General features: G+C 41.0%; 1 protein-coding gene across 6 annotated transcripts in view; it reads right to left on the bottom strand.

Annotated features, from left to right (window-relative positions):
* ERBB4 (erb-b2 receptor tyrosine kinase 4) overlaps window positions 1-14,781 on the bottom strand; it is a 1,018,488-nt gene that overhangs the window by 28,575 nt on the left and 975,132 nt on the right. For all 6 annotated transcript variants that reach the window (XM_050916103.1, XM_050916105.1, XM_050916107.1 and 3 more), the window contains 4 exons: window positions 14,614-14,689; window positions 12,445-12,591; window positions 9,393-9,490; window positions 6,946-7,116 (listed from right to left, as the gene is read on the bottom strand). In XM_050916103.1, the coding sequence (XP_050772060.1) occupies window positions 6,946-7,116; window positions 9,393-9,490; window positions 12,445-12,591; window positions 14,614-14,689 (492 nt within the window). The remainder of the gene's footprint in view (window positions 1-6,945; window positions 7,117-9,392; window positions 9,491-12,444; window positions 12,592-14,613; window positions 14,690-14,781) is intronic.

Raw genomic sequence — 14,781 nt, 5'->3', positions numbered from 1 at the left:
GTTGTGGTGAACTCTCCATCACTTTCAGTCTTTAACTCGTGACTGGATATCTTTTTTAAGAGATGCTTTAGCTCAAACACAAGTGGTGGGCTTGATGCAGAAGTTATGGGTGAGTCTAGCCTGTGTTATCCAGGGGTTCACAGTAGATGATCACAATGGCCCCTTCTGGCCTTAAAATCTATGACTACAGAGTCATATTGCTGACCATTAGGACAAAGTACTTTTTTTCTGCTTCATAGATTGATAGACTTAAGGCCAGAAGGGGCTCTTGCAATCATCTCGTCTGACCTCCTACACAACACAGGCCATGGGACTTCCTTGTAATAATTCCTTTTGCCTCCTGTTACCCTTGCAGAGCCGGCACAAGTCTGGTAGAAGCAACTGGCTTCTCTTCTGGCTCTTGTATCATCAGCAGAAATGTTTACTGAATTCCACTCATTGAAAATAGTAGGGATGAGTAAGTGTAACTAAGGGCCTTATCACAGCCATCCTATTATTAAAGCCCCCAGTGCAAAGGGTGGGGGAAACAACTCCCTCCCTGCTTCCTCCTTGCGGTGGGGGCAGAGGGAAGTGATTGACTGCTAGCCTGTCCTATTGGCAAATTACAGCATCCCCGGCACCAACTTAGCTGGGGGAACTGGCATTGCACACAGCATCTGTTTAGTCCAGCATGCATTAATTTGCAGTCTAGAAAGTCCATGCCGGGGCATAAAGCAGATTCTTAACTCCCTGAAATTCTCCTGCACAATCTCCCTCCACAGTTGTCAGGCAAGCCCCCAAAAGAAAGGAATTCATAATAAGGGCTATAGGAGAGTCTGATTAAAGGGTCTCTATTGTCCAACCCATAATTTATGAATATTGGAAGGTTAGGGCTCAATCCTCTAAGCACTCTCCACTCTTTTTGTGAATTTCTTCATTTTTGTGGAGTTTTCTCACAACAATCAGACCCTTTTTCCAGTGATTTTTTTCAAATTTCAAAGGCAATTTTGAAGTTTGTAGAATAGTTATATAGTCATTGCAATGACTATATATCTATTTATGCAATTAATGTTACTGTAAAATAATGACATAATTTGAAGGCATAATTATAATGTAAAAAAATGCAGAAAAGAAGTTTTAAATTTGTGAAATGTGCGACATGGCTGCAGTGTGCGGATTTTAAATTCAGTGGGACAAATCCACCTTTTGTTTACCCTTTGCATCACCCTGTAGACTAGAGCGGGGTTGCAATAGTCAATGGGGTTGTGCCAGGGCACCGATCTGGCCTGTCATCTCAGCGTTTTTAAATTTTTTTTCTCTTAATACCAAATCAACTATTGATTCGTGACCGGTATTATAAACCTGTTAGAGGCACAAAGTGGCTGATCTGTAGGGAACTGATGTGGCGCTCTGTGTATTCGGAATGTCACGTGAGTAATGGGTGCAGTAGGCCACAGCCACAGAAGAGGCCCGCTCCTGCTTTGAAGTCAGATTGACAGCAGGGACCCTACCCTCTAGGTTCCTATGTAGGTCACCTGTGTGGCTAAGGAGTCTAGTCAAGCCAGAGCTCTGGTGTGCTCCATGTGGCAGACGTCTCTATCCTAAGAATTGTGCCCAACATCTGTAATGAAAGTTGCCATGTCCATATAAAATACTCTTAATAATCATTCTAATTCTTCTTTTCTTCACTCCCTTTAAAGCCCACATGTTTATGTGTTTTTAAAAACAAACTAAGATGAAACTTTGCCCTATTTCACTCTGGAGTGACTTTTTATGGGCTAATTATAAATTCAGGTTCAGAAGTGAAATATCACCTGACTCTTACCTACACACATAGTATCACGGGCTTCTATAATATACGGTGTACAGAACAAGTAACAAGGGCTGCATTCGCAGGAGCTACTGAACAGTATAAACAGTTAGAAGCGGTGGGAATTAGCCAAGGTAAAAGCATTGTGGTATACAACTGCTAACACAAAAGAGACTTCCATCTATTCTAACACTGTCCCTGTTAGGCAGTACAGTACTTGTTAAAAAGTAGAGTCAGCAATTGTACGGTTGTGAATGTAGGAGGTTTGCTAGCACTAGCAACAAAAGTCTTGGGCTTATAACCACTGCAGTGGATATGACTAGACTTTCACTAGCATGAAATTATTCACCCAAACAGAACATTCAGTGCTGGAAACCCACCAGTTGTTAACCCCTTTGCTGATTTTGGAACTTTCTGGTTTACAGGTGTTGATTAAAAGTCAAAATTTTCTGTGTAAAGCAGACATTTTATGTGAAAAATGTAGGTTAGCTGAAATTCCAATTTTCTGGACAGACCAGCCCCTGTATTAACTTTTGCCCAATGCCCTTTTCAGGCTGGGGAACTCCCCTTTAAGGAGGAACTCTTCTCCAAGGGAGTCCATGAGTTAGCCACAAAAAGAGGAGCTTTGGTAGCTTGAATCCAATAGTCAGGCTCCCAGGAAAACAGTGTGTGTGTGGCGGTGGAGTAACAGGAGGCTTTGGCCTTGTGCCTCCAGCCTATCTTGTGCCTCCAGCCTATCCTAATTCTCTGGGATCTCAACAGATCCCAGAGAATTAGGAAGGCAATACCTTGTTTATTTCAGTGAGAGCATATCCCAGGGGTTCTCAAACTGGGGGTTGGGACCCCTCAGGGGGTTGTGAGGTTATTACACGGGGGTCGCGAGCTGTCACCCTCCACCCCAAATCCCGCTTTGCCTCCAGCATTTATAATGGTGTTAAATATACATAAAAAGTGTTTTTAATTTATAAGAGGGTGGAGGGATAGCACTCAGAGACTTGCTATGTGAAAGAGGTCACCAGTAAAAAAAGTTTGAGAGCCACTGGCATATCCCATCCCACTGAGGTTTCATCTGTCCTAGGTGATACAGCTTTATGTCACTACTGTATATTAAACTGTTCTTTTGTATTTGTCTTATGTATATCCTCCTTCATTGGTGCCTAACCCTAGCATCACCTTGCCTGGATTTAGGATCATACAGCAGAAACTCCACAGCTTTCCTTAGCAGACAAGTGCTCTTACTTTAGTTCACTGACTTTAATGTCTAAACACAAAGAGGCTCAGAATTTCCCTGCTTTCCTGATCCCTTGTTAGAATTGTGCTATGGCACATTTAAGCCCAGAGGTTCTGTGCAGTATGCCCAGAGACAGAGCACATGAGCGGCTCACAGTAAGCATGCCTCATTTTTAAATTCAAAACGCAATCGCAGTAAGTGCAGGGTGAGATGGTGCAAACGGTATTTTTCAACCACCTCATCTCCAGGAAAGACTTGAAGACTCCGTAGCTACTGGCTCTGTGTCTCGCTTTAACTAAGCAGCATGGAGACTTGCACATAAAATTTAATTTCCCAGTAACAATGAACATAAACTGCCTAGGAGCTGTATCAATGCATTCGGTATTCACAGTAATAACACTGATCATAATGAGTTCATTTAATATTAATATTCATTACACCAAACAAGCATAAATCCAAGTTACCCAAAGGAAACACAATAAGCCAGACTCCAAGCACTGTACGTATAGATACTTGAAGGCATTTCAGGTCTGTGTGATTCCTGCAACAGACATCCATGTGTACTTAAAGTATACACAGTAGAAAGAATACTTCTTAAAGGAGCTACCGTGCATTTCGTTTTAAATCAACATGAATGTTTAGAGGAGGAACAATTGCAGTCTTATCGCCATTGATTATTATCTGCATTTATTGCAACTGCAGAGCAAATAGAGCAGAGCTTATATCCAGAAAAAGAAACCAACTTATCTGTGTTAGAAATCAGGAGCCTCTATGGCAACTATGTATCTTAGACACAGCCTGTCTGATTCACCAGGGAGGTACTTCAGCATTATTCTGATTTAGCTCTACTGAAATCTAGCTGTGTGTGTGCGTGTATATATGTGCATGCTGCCTGCTGACTCCTGTAATAAATGTAAGACACACGACTGCTAGCAGGAGACCAGACTTTATGTGCTGACCTGAGACATCTGACATGGCTCAGAGTTATAATAGTTAATATCCCTGTCACATGAGAGGGCTCAGCCTCTGCTGATTCCAGCAGCTGGTATTATATATAAATTGTACATTCATCAGCCACAATGTCGGCAGTCGCCTTCCTCCCTGCCCTAAAAATAATGCCCATGAATTAGGGTGAATGGAGCCCAAGGGGAGTATGGCACAATGGCGTGCAGAGGATGCGAATGGACTGTGTAGGCTCTTTGTACCCTACCCCCATTTTAGTAAACTGATATATCATTGGTTACACTGCATTCGGGGCCTTCCGTAGCCCTTAGCTGGCCCAGAAAGTAGTGAAAACTATTGAGAAAGTATAATATTATATTGGTCAAAACATTAGACTTATAGGATGCACTAGGAAAATTCAGAGCCATCACCCTATCCTCAATCCCACTGGCAGAAAACGTTGCCCGCTCAGCATTAGATAACACTGGTTTCCTCTTTATGATGCGACATTCTTCTCAGAGGAGGACTTGAAGGGGCAGGTATCACTGGGTACATCTACACTGAAAAGAAAAATCCATGGCACCGAGTCTCAGAGCCGAGGTCAATTGACTCAGGCTTGTGGTACTAGAAATAGCAGTGTAGATGTTTGGGCTTCCCCACTCAGGGGAAGGATCTCAGAACCAGGGCTCTAGCCCAAGCCTGTATGACTACACTGCTATTTTTAGCCCCACTGGCCAAGCCCCGCAAGCAGGAGTCAATTGACCCAGACTCTGAGACTCAGTGCTGTGGGCTTTTTATTGCAGTGTATACATACCCAAGACGGTTGCATGGATCCTGCCTGATCCAGGCTCCCACAGCAGCCAGGAGGGAAGGTAGCATAGTGAGGGTTCTCCCAAGCTTCATGGGACTTGGCGCAAAGACCCTGCGATAATGGAAGCAAATCCTGCACCCTCACACAGGAGTGCTCAGCTGGCAACCCTGCCAATGCACACTCAAGCTATTTTTCCCTACATGGAGATGGGGCCCTGTAAAAGGAAGTTATTTTAGTTTTCCAGTGTAAGCTGGCAGTGATCACGAGAAGCACAATGCAAGAACTTAGCTTCAAACACATCTATTTGTATTTATGGGAAAAATGATGTTCATGCCTCTAATTAAAAACGTGAGTAACTTATTTAAAACTCAGCTATTACTTATTAAGGAACAGATTCTGTCCCCTCCTTATTCACCTTACTCCACTGGACCATGCAAAATAAAATACTGCTCAGAATGGCAAAATCTGGCTCCAGGTCATTAGTTCTGATCCTTATTTGATTTCTTTTCATAAGCAATATTTACTGCCTTCCATATGCAGTGTGATTAATCCATCCCACTGCATGAATTTGAAACTGCTTGGATTAAAGAGGGAATCAGAAGATTTCTCAACAGTAAGGAATAAATGTCATTGCTGTTAATCAAACCATGAGAGTAAACCATAATAACATGCGTCTGACAAGGTGGGTATTCACTCACCAAAGCTTATGCTCCAATACATCTGTCAGTCTACAAGGTGCCACAGGACTCTTTGTCACTTTTTACAGATCCAGACTAACACGGCTACCCCTCTGATACATAATAACAGCGGTGATTACTGGATGTTGTTATAGTCTGCCAATTTGCAGCCCAATTTTGCTGATCCAAGACAGTTCAGAGATGCATTATGGGTATATATCGCAAGCTCAGCCAAACTATGGCCCTCATTCAGGAAAGCATCTCTATTCAGGAAAGCACTTAAGCACTTGCTTAACTTTAAGCACATGCTGCGGTCCTACTGGTTCCAGCTGGAGCTGTGGGTGTTTAGCACTGCTGGAAATCAAACTGTGTGCCTGTTCTGGAGAGACTTTGATCAGTGCTTTAGATGTGATTTCCCTTGGAAAAATGTGTCTATGCAAAAATGACAACTTCTTATCCTAACCTGATGCGTTTAGAGTCATCTCTCCTCACTTCAGCGAGGACACCAGATCACCAATCCTATTTAAACATTTTTGATCTCATGTTAGAAGTACAGAGTCAGAAGGCAGGATACTCTAAAGTCCATGGGTACATTCGCACAGCGAAAAAAACAAAAAACCCCGCAGCAGTGAGCCTCAGGGCCAGGTCCACTGACTCAGGCTCATGTTACAGGGCTAGAAATAGCAGTGCAGACATTCCCACTTGGGCTGAAGCCCAGGCTCTGAGACCAGCCCCACTCGCCCAGTTCCAGAGCCCAGGCTCCAGCCTAAGTGGCAACATCTACACTGCTATTTTTAGCCTCATAGTCTGAGCCCAAATTAGCTGACCCAGGCTCTGAGACTCGTTGCCACAATTACTTTTTTTGTAGGGAACTAGCCAGCAGTTCAGGTGACCTGCGCTCAAGCCCCTAGTCTGCAACAGACTTCCTGTGTGACCTATAGCAAGTCCTTCAGCTTTTCTGTGTCACTGTTCCCCATCAATAAAATGTGAATAATAGCACTGTCCTACCTCTTAGGGTTGTGAGGCTAAATACAGTTAAGATTGTGAGGTGCTCAGATACTGCAGTAAAGGAGCCCATAGACAGACTGGAGAAAGAGTTAGATTCCATTCTGGCTCAAGATGCATTGACAGGATTGTGTACTTAATTCCAGCTACTCTTGGTTAGACCTGTGCAATCCCTTTACAAGTAATGGGTTTGCATGACGGACGTAGACTGGCACTGATGATGCACTGTCCAGAAAGAACACAGCGTGGCTTTACAATCCCAGGCTGAGCACTCAGACCTAGCTGTTCAAAGAATACCTTTGTTCACTTGTGAGCGGAGCTATTGATTTGGAATTCACTGAGACACAATGAACTTGGAACCCCATGATTCCATTTTTATAGTCACTCTCCATGCACTTAAAGCTCAAATTTGCAGGGTAACTCAGGCTTATGATTGATTAGAGCACTTAAAACTCTATTCATGGTTTGGGGAGTCAGTAGCTGCTCTTACCCTGTTGGAGTCGATTCTAGCCCTGGACGTATAGATAGGAGGAGGGATGTTAAAGGCCTGAGGAACTAAATATTCCTCAGCATCCATCATATCTTCCAGGTCTTCCTCATCCAGCAGATTTTGGAAGAATTTGCTGTCGTTTGGACTCGGGAGCTTCATACGGTCATCACCCTGAATGTGTCACATGGACAGAGGAAGATAACACAGAGATTAATTAATTCTATGAGCGTGGTTACCTGTTTTCTATACCACCTTGCAGTCATGGTGCAGAGACCATGCATATACTCAGGTTTCCCTATATCACCACAGTTACATGGTTTATTTTGATTTTTTGGCTGGAAATATGATGACAGGAGGGGAATAACTGCATTAATCAAGCAAAAATAAATGTTATTGAACCTTTTTCTTTCTTTTTTAAAACAGACTCAATTCTGGACCCAGTAGACCAGCTTCTGGCAAGGTCTGCTGTATGTTGTGAAATATTTGAGATATTAAGGCTAATGCAGGAAAAAATATATGTAATGGAAAGTGGGCTTCTTTGCTTTTTATTTTACTTATTTTATTTTATTTTATTTTTATTTGTGTTTTTTAAGGATTTATTGTGTGAAATTCCCCTGTTAGCCATATGGATGGCCTTATAAGAATTTAATAGGGATGAAATCAATAGGAATTAAACTGGGTAATGACAACATTTGGATTGCAGTAGGGCCCATGGTCCCAGGTCCCATACAAACACAGAACAAAAGACCGTTGCCTACTTCAAAGAGCTCATGATCTACAGAAATTACACTAAAAACCTACATAAATTAATAGAGAATAAAGTCCTAGCTAGAGAATGGTTTAACCATGCTGTAGAATTTAACAGAGAATTATATCCCTGCCATAGAATTCTATAGATTGGTTTAAAACTTGCATGGTGGGGTTGTTCGCAGTGTTGTAGTAGTCATGTTGGGCCCAGGATATTAGAGAGACGGGTGGGTGAGGTAATAGATTTTATGGGACCAACTTCTGTTGGTGAAGTGGTGAAAGAACTTTAAGAGGAGCTCAGAGGAGCTCGAAAGCTTGTCTCTTTCATCAACAGAAGTTGGCCCAATAAAAGATATTCCCTCACTCACAGAGAGGATATCATTCCTGATTATATTCCATATGACTTTCTATAAGGGCAGTGACACTAGTGTTGCAGTGGAGTTAAACTGAGAGGAACATTTGGCCTTTATTGTCCTAACTGACTGCTAAGGAAGAGGCCAAATAGCATTATGAAAGAGGCCACGTGGGTGACCTGAAATGATGAAATACCTGCCAGATTATATCGCAAATTACCTTGACAACGAGATTAAAAAGATAATGAAAGGAAGTAAAAAGAATGCAGTAAATTCTTTTACCTAGTGAAATAATTATCCATGCAGGTTTTCTGGGGCCTTCTCTTTTTAAACATTACTCCCCTTCGAACTCAGTGGGGAATATTGCTAGGAAAAGGTCACATTATGATACTATTACTCATGCTGACTATTGTCTTGCTGATCAAATTGTTCTACTGAACTGTTTGTACTGATCATTGTGAGTCAGTCCATCAGAATCTGGCCCAACTGATTCCATGTTCTGGCCTCTGGTATTTAATAATTATGTTATTGACAGTGCAATTTTTATTCATCTCCATATTTGTTTGTCCAACCTGTTCTTAAAATCCTCCAGTGATAGGGATTCCACAGCCTCCCTTGGAGGCCTATTCCAGAGCGTAACTACCCTGATAGTTAGAAAGTTTTCCTAATGTCTAACCTAAATCTCCCTTGCTGCCAATTAAGTCTATTATTTCTTGTCCAATGTTCAGTTGACATGGAGAACAATTGATCACTGTCCTCATTATAACACCACTTAACATATTTGAAGACTGTGGCACCTTATAGACTAACAGATGTTTTGGAGAATGAGCTTTCGTGGGTGAATACCCACTTCGTCAGATGCATGTAGTGGAAATTTCCAGGGGCAGGTATATATTTGCAGGCAAGTTTGTTTTTTAACTTCTTCTCACGGGTCAGGTTTTCTAAACCTTTTATCATTTTTGTTGCTCGCCCCTGGACTCTCTCCAATCTGTCCACTCCTTTCCTAATGTGTGGTGCCCAGGACTGAACACAGTGCTCCATCTGAGGCCTTATCAATGCTGAGTAGATTTGGGATAATGTAAATATTGAGTTAGGAACTGAATTCCATGCACCCGTTTTTTCACATCTCAGCATTGGTCTATATATATTGAGCTATCTTACAGTATTAGCTGACATTTCTAAGAACAGGTTGGACAAACACTTGTCAGGGATGGCATAGCTTTACTTGGTCTTGCCTCAGTGCAGGGGATTGGGCTAGATGACCTCTCGAAGTTCCTCCCAGCCTGACATTTCTATGATTCTACAAGCAGAATTAAAATGATTTCTAGATGTTCCAGAGTTGCTGACCTGAATGACAAGGTATCTTTGTGGGTCTCGAGCCATTCTAGAAAATTCAGCAGCCAATTCCTTGAATTTAGGCCGACTATCAGCATCGATCATCCAGCCTGGGGACAGATTTAAGAAGAAAATAAAAAGTTGATTGGCTACAAGGAATATCATTACATTTTGAACAACATTTGAAACAATCCTGAGTATGAAGTGTGATGATGCCTTTGGTGTATTTGGCCTGCAGAGGAAAAAACACAATTCAGTTGTTCAGGAAAATTGGAAAGACAATAATAAACAATGCTTCTAAAATAGAGGAAGTCAGATCTTGTGGTTAAGGCCTGGAGATCTGTATTCAATTCTTGGCTTTGCTGCTGTGGGACCTTGGACAAGTAGCTTACTTTATCTGTGCCTCAGTTTACCATCTCTAAAATGGGGATGGTACTAGAGTCTTTCTAATCCTGCCCCGCTTATCACAGTCTTGTCTATTTAGATCAGAAGCTCTTTGGGGGCAGGGAATGTCTCTTACCATAGATTTGTACCGTACCTCGCATGATGGGGCCTGTATTTCAGTGAGAACCTCTAGGCACTATCATAATACTACCAGTAAAATGAACATTTCTACCTGATCTGCTAATCCATAATGTATTCCAGGTTAGAGCAGACTGTTAAACAGATTTGATCACACTGACCTCTCTCAATTATTTCTCCTCTCTCCTCACCATTTGAGGGACTTTGTATTAGTGCTGCCATCATCAGCTATGGGCTACACTTTAACTTTATTTGCAGGCATAAGCCCTGCTCCAGGCCATTGCTATTATTGAGACACATTCCACCTCCAACGAGCAAGGACTCCCCGCCCCCCCATCGCATTCTCTCAAAAAGTTCATTAGAAAGAAGATCCTCCTCTTTGAATGCCTTCTGCAAAATAGTTAGTGCAAAGCAACTGATAAATGCCACTCAGCAACAGCTGCTGCTTTATATCAGTGCCAACCACTTCTACGAAAAGATTCTATCAGCAATTTTCCAGGAATGTGTCCTCATTTAGCAGGGACTCTCAGTGAAATGGTCCTTATCTCCTACAGCCCCATTACACCGAACATGTGACTAAAGTAGAAGAACCAAAGCTTCCTTAGCTAGAAGGCAGGTTGGCAAGAACACTAAAAGATTAGGGGTACGCCACTAGCAATGGATTCCCCAATTTAAGATGTCCGGAATATCCAGTCTACCTGCATCTGCTTTCAACACTATAGAATTGTTTCTTATTCATTAGAACTGTGTTCTATTAGAATATTCTTGAGTTTGATCCGAATGGTCCCCTTCCACGTGTTTAGCTCGTCTAGTCAACTTCCAACCTACATGCTGTTGCATCACTAGATGCCATGACAATCAAGTGCCTTGCTCTTTTATTGTCCATATCTTATAGAGCCTGTAAGGATGCTGCAATCCTTTCTCACAAACTAATGTATATCTGTACCCTCGCTGAAGTCAGTGGGCCTATTCACATGGTTTATGAACTCTTCAACATGAGAAAAACATGCAGAATCAGTTTCTATGGCTGAAATGACATATCGAGGAGAATTCCTGTATTAAAGGAAATGTCATGTTATTTTTACAAAAATAATACCTGAGCCACAGACAATCAAACTGCATGAGGGGTAGATTGCCCTCATACCAGCATTGTGTAAGACTAAAGGAAAGGCAGTCTGCTGCAAAACAAAACCTTCCATTTATCCCTATCAGAATTGTTTGTGTTTGGATTTTAGGGCCCATGTAGGTTCCAGATGGACAGTGCGGAAGACTCAACTCCTATTTACCCACAGAGTGTGTATAGTACAGGAAGCTACATTGCAAATCACCTCATAATGTCCGACCAATGTGCCTCAAACCTACACCCATTACTAAGATGAGGATGTTACAGTCCTTGGCCTCTCTGCTAACACTTTCAGGAAGGAGGTGCATATTGATTCTAAGGGACTGTGATTTTTGTGATGTGGACACTTGTTCATTGGGAATTAGATGAAACCATTAAACACAAGCCACCAAAGAGCCCCTGTACTGAACATGTGTGTCAGCCTTCAGCCCCTAATGACCTGTGTTGGGTTTAATCTTGCAGTTAGGGGTGAAAGGAACTATATATCTCATTAGCAATCTCCTGAGTGATATAGTGCACCCATATGACAAGCTTCAGGCTACAAATGCAACTCTGAGAAGAGAGAAATCCCATTTCCTTGCTAAGAATATACATATTTACCTCCTCCAGTTTATCTTCTTAGTTCTGCTATTTTTTGTGTGCAAATCACAAGCGAAAGACCCATGTTAGAACGACAAGATGGCTGTAAGTTAATTTCACTTAAATGAAGTCAGAAGGACCACACAAATGTTCCTAATTCTTTTTTAATTAGAAGTCTAGACTTTGAGGATCCATTTGCGTGCACGTCTCTCTCTCTCTCTCTCTCTTTTGCGGGGGAAGAAGAGCAGAGTAAGTGAGAATACAGATATAAACTATTTTAATTTTTTGCTAAATCATAAATGTCTATAAACTACTGGATCTGACTAAACAAACAAAAACAAATCCTCAGCTGCATAATATTTGTTAGATTAAGTCAATTTCTCTTTAATAAAAAAACATTATGGATTTCTTTCCTCAATATTTGAGACTTCTGTTTTGGAACCAACTCTTCTCTTTGCCACCTTCAATGCCTGACTACCCATGTACCATAATTATGTTTAATGCTATCGTTTTTTCATCAAAATCAATTGTCATGGAAATGACAAGTGTTTACAATCACAATCATACAATTTTGAGTTCATAGCGAGGATGTGTGATACTATCTCACAGTAATAAGAAGAGGAGCTAACTCAAACCTTTCACAGCTAAACTCATATCCTTTGCAATTGGGGGACGGGGGAAAAGGTGCATTCTATGTTCAAATGTAATTTATAAAACCGTAGGAAGCATTTTGTTTTGAAACAATCTCCATTATTAGCAAGCACTGTCAGTGACTGTAGATGGAATGGAATACGCTATGCTAGCATTGACCACAGTGATATTAAAACGACAGTTACTCACATTTCACCATCACCATGTAAACATCAATGGTGCAGATAGGAGGCTGGGGCAACCGTTCCCCTTTCTCTAACAGGTCAGGAATGTCTCGTGTCGGGATTCCATCGTAGGGTTTTCCACCAAAGGTCATAAGTTCCCAGATAGTGACACCTGGGAACAAATGAGTATAAGATTAGGGGCATGTTTTATTTAAGTTGTTAAAAACACCTTATGGATCAGTTTGAGGCTCAGTATTGGGTTACAACGTGAAGGACCTGTCTCATTCATTCTTACAACCAGTGCATGTATAAAGTGTGCATAGCTTGCTCGGACTTATGTTGGATCCACCACTTAAAGACTATTGAAAGAGTGTGGAACAGCACTTGAGTTTGAGTCTAACGATGGTGTCTCTTGTTTGCATTGGGTTAAGAAAAGGTGCAGGCATGACAGATGTGGAGACTTAGAACAAATAAGTGGTGCTGAGTGCAAGCATGACAGATATGGAAGACTTAGAAAATATAAATGGAAACAATAACAAAAGAATACGCCTGGCTCTTTTATCATATCAAAATGGAAAATGAATGGTTGATGTTATTGTAAGGGGCAAAAAACCTGAAGATGTTCTGTAAATTACAGCATCAATTTCCCATAATGATGCAGAGTGAATAAGGTTATGTCATTATCTTTGCTTTGTAAGTCATTCACAGTCCGTTGTGTTGATTCCTCTTAAAGCACCTTATGGATTTGAGTTATGATAATGCTATGATTTAAACCTGGGATCCTCTTTCTGAACAGCCTGAGGATTTTTTTGGCCGCTAAGAAGGAAGATAAATAACATATATCACAAGTAACAGAATTTATCCCAAAAGACAATCTTTAATATTAAAAATACTGCTGCTTTCCCGACACTCTCCTTTGTTTTGCTTTTATTTTATTGTAAAGGTCATTTAAAATATGCCTCCAGCCTGGTAATCATATTCTGCAGACTGTCACTTCTAATCTGAGGAGAGAGAAGTAAAAATACATATCCATGAAACATGCATTTATTTTCTCCCCCATTCACCTCCACACTGATGTTTAATAACTAAATCTTGTCCATCATTGTGTTTTATTCTTTCAAATTACAGATGTGCTGGGCCTCCTGTTTTAAACTGAGCTGCATAAATAATGGAGGAAGATGCACATTTTGCTATCTGGGGCAATACACAATTTGGGGGTGGGGAGGAAGCTGCTTTATGCTTACAGTTTTAATATCATAGAATCATATATTTTTCTTAGCTGGACAGAAGAGGGTAGCTACCTGGCAATAGCAAACTGTATTTTACTGCTACCCACAGGTAAAAGTGAGTAATGAGTTTCAGCTGATACTGCACAGTTTTGTTTCAAAACTATTCAGCAACAGAAACTCTGGATGAGGTCCAGTATCTCTAATTACCTAATATGGGTCTGATGCTGTGAGATCTCATTTATAAAGGTGCAGGTTACTTTCTCACTAACAGCTGGATAAGTTAAACAGGCAAACAACGAAGCAGATGTGTAACAGCTCATTCTTATATTGTAGTTAACACAATTTAAAAAACTCTCTAAGTATTGAAATCACTTGGTTTTCTGTTTAGATTCCTCATGGCCTGACCTTTCTCACTGATTCCAAAGTTGTTTGTGAAATTAAACCTAAGCCTGTATAAGTCAGCCTCTTCTCTTTGCTTTCTTCTCCTTCCCCCATCTCATGCTGTATTTGTTCTGTGTTATGACATATTCCCTTTTATCTGACTGTAGTGCAGAAACTTCCATAAGCCAGAAAATGTTTTTTGACATTCCTGGCTTTCAGAGTTCGGTTTTCAAAGAACTGTTGGAAATTATGACCCGCAGTCATATTTCTACCAATCTATGGTGAAACGAAAAGAAGCTTTTTCTGTCACAATGATCAGCCGAACTGCTACCAAAACAGAGCTTCTGGCAGGCAACCCAGCAGGGACGTTGTGGTACTGCATTTTAGTGAGCAGGGAAATAATTCAGAAGACAGGTAACAATGCAATTTAGATGTATATTTTTTTAAAAAGAGAGGAAACACAAGGTAAGAGTTATCTCCTTTAGGAAATATGGGTTGATAAATAAATGTCAGTGACACAATAAAAGAACTTTATGTATTTCACAAGAGATGAATTCTTAAGCACAATCACATGGAAGATTTACCATAGCTCCAAACATCGCTCTGATGGGTGAATTTCCTGTAGTGAATACATTCCAGAGCCATCCACTTAATTGGCATCTTGGGAGCAAAAAGATACATGAAAGTTAGAAAAATGATAATGAATAAACTAATATGAATGGGTCCTAAACCCAGGTATCTAGTTCTCTCTC

This window comes from Gopherus flavomarginatus, chromosome 10 (genome assembly GCF_025201925.1).
Source record: "Gopherus flavomarginatus isolate rGopFla2 chromosome 10, rGopFla2.mat.asm, whole genome shotgun sequence".
Classification (NCBI taxonomy): Eukaryota; Metazoa; Chordata; order Testudines; family Testudinidae; genus Gopherus; species Gopherus flavomarginatus.
Note: the sequence above shows the minus strand (reverse complement) of the source record. Positions and strands in the feature narration are given on the sequence as shown.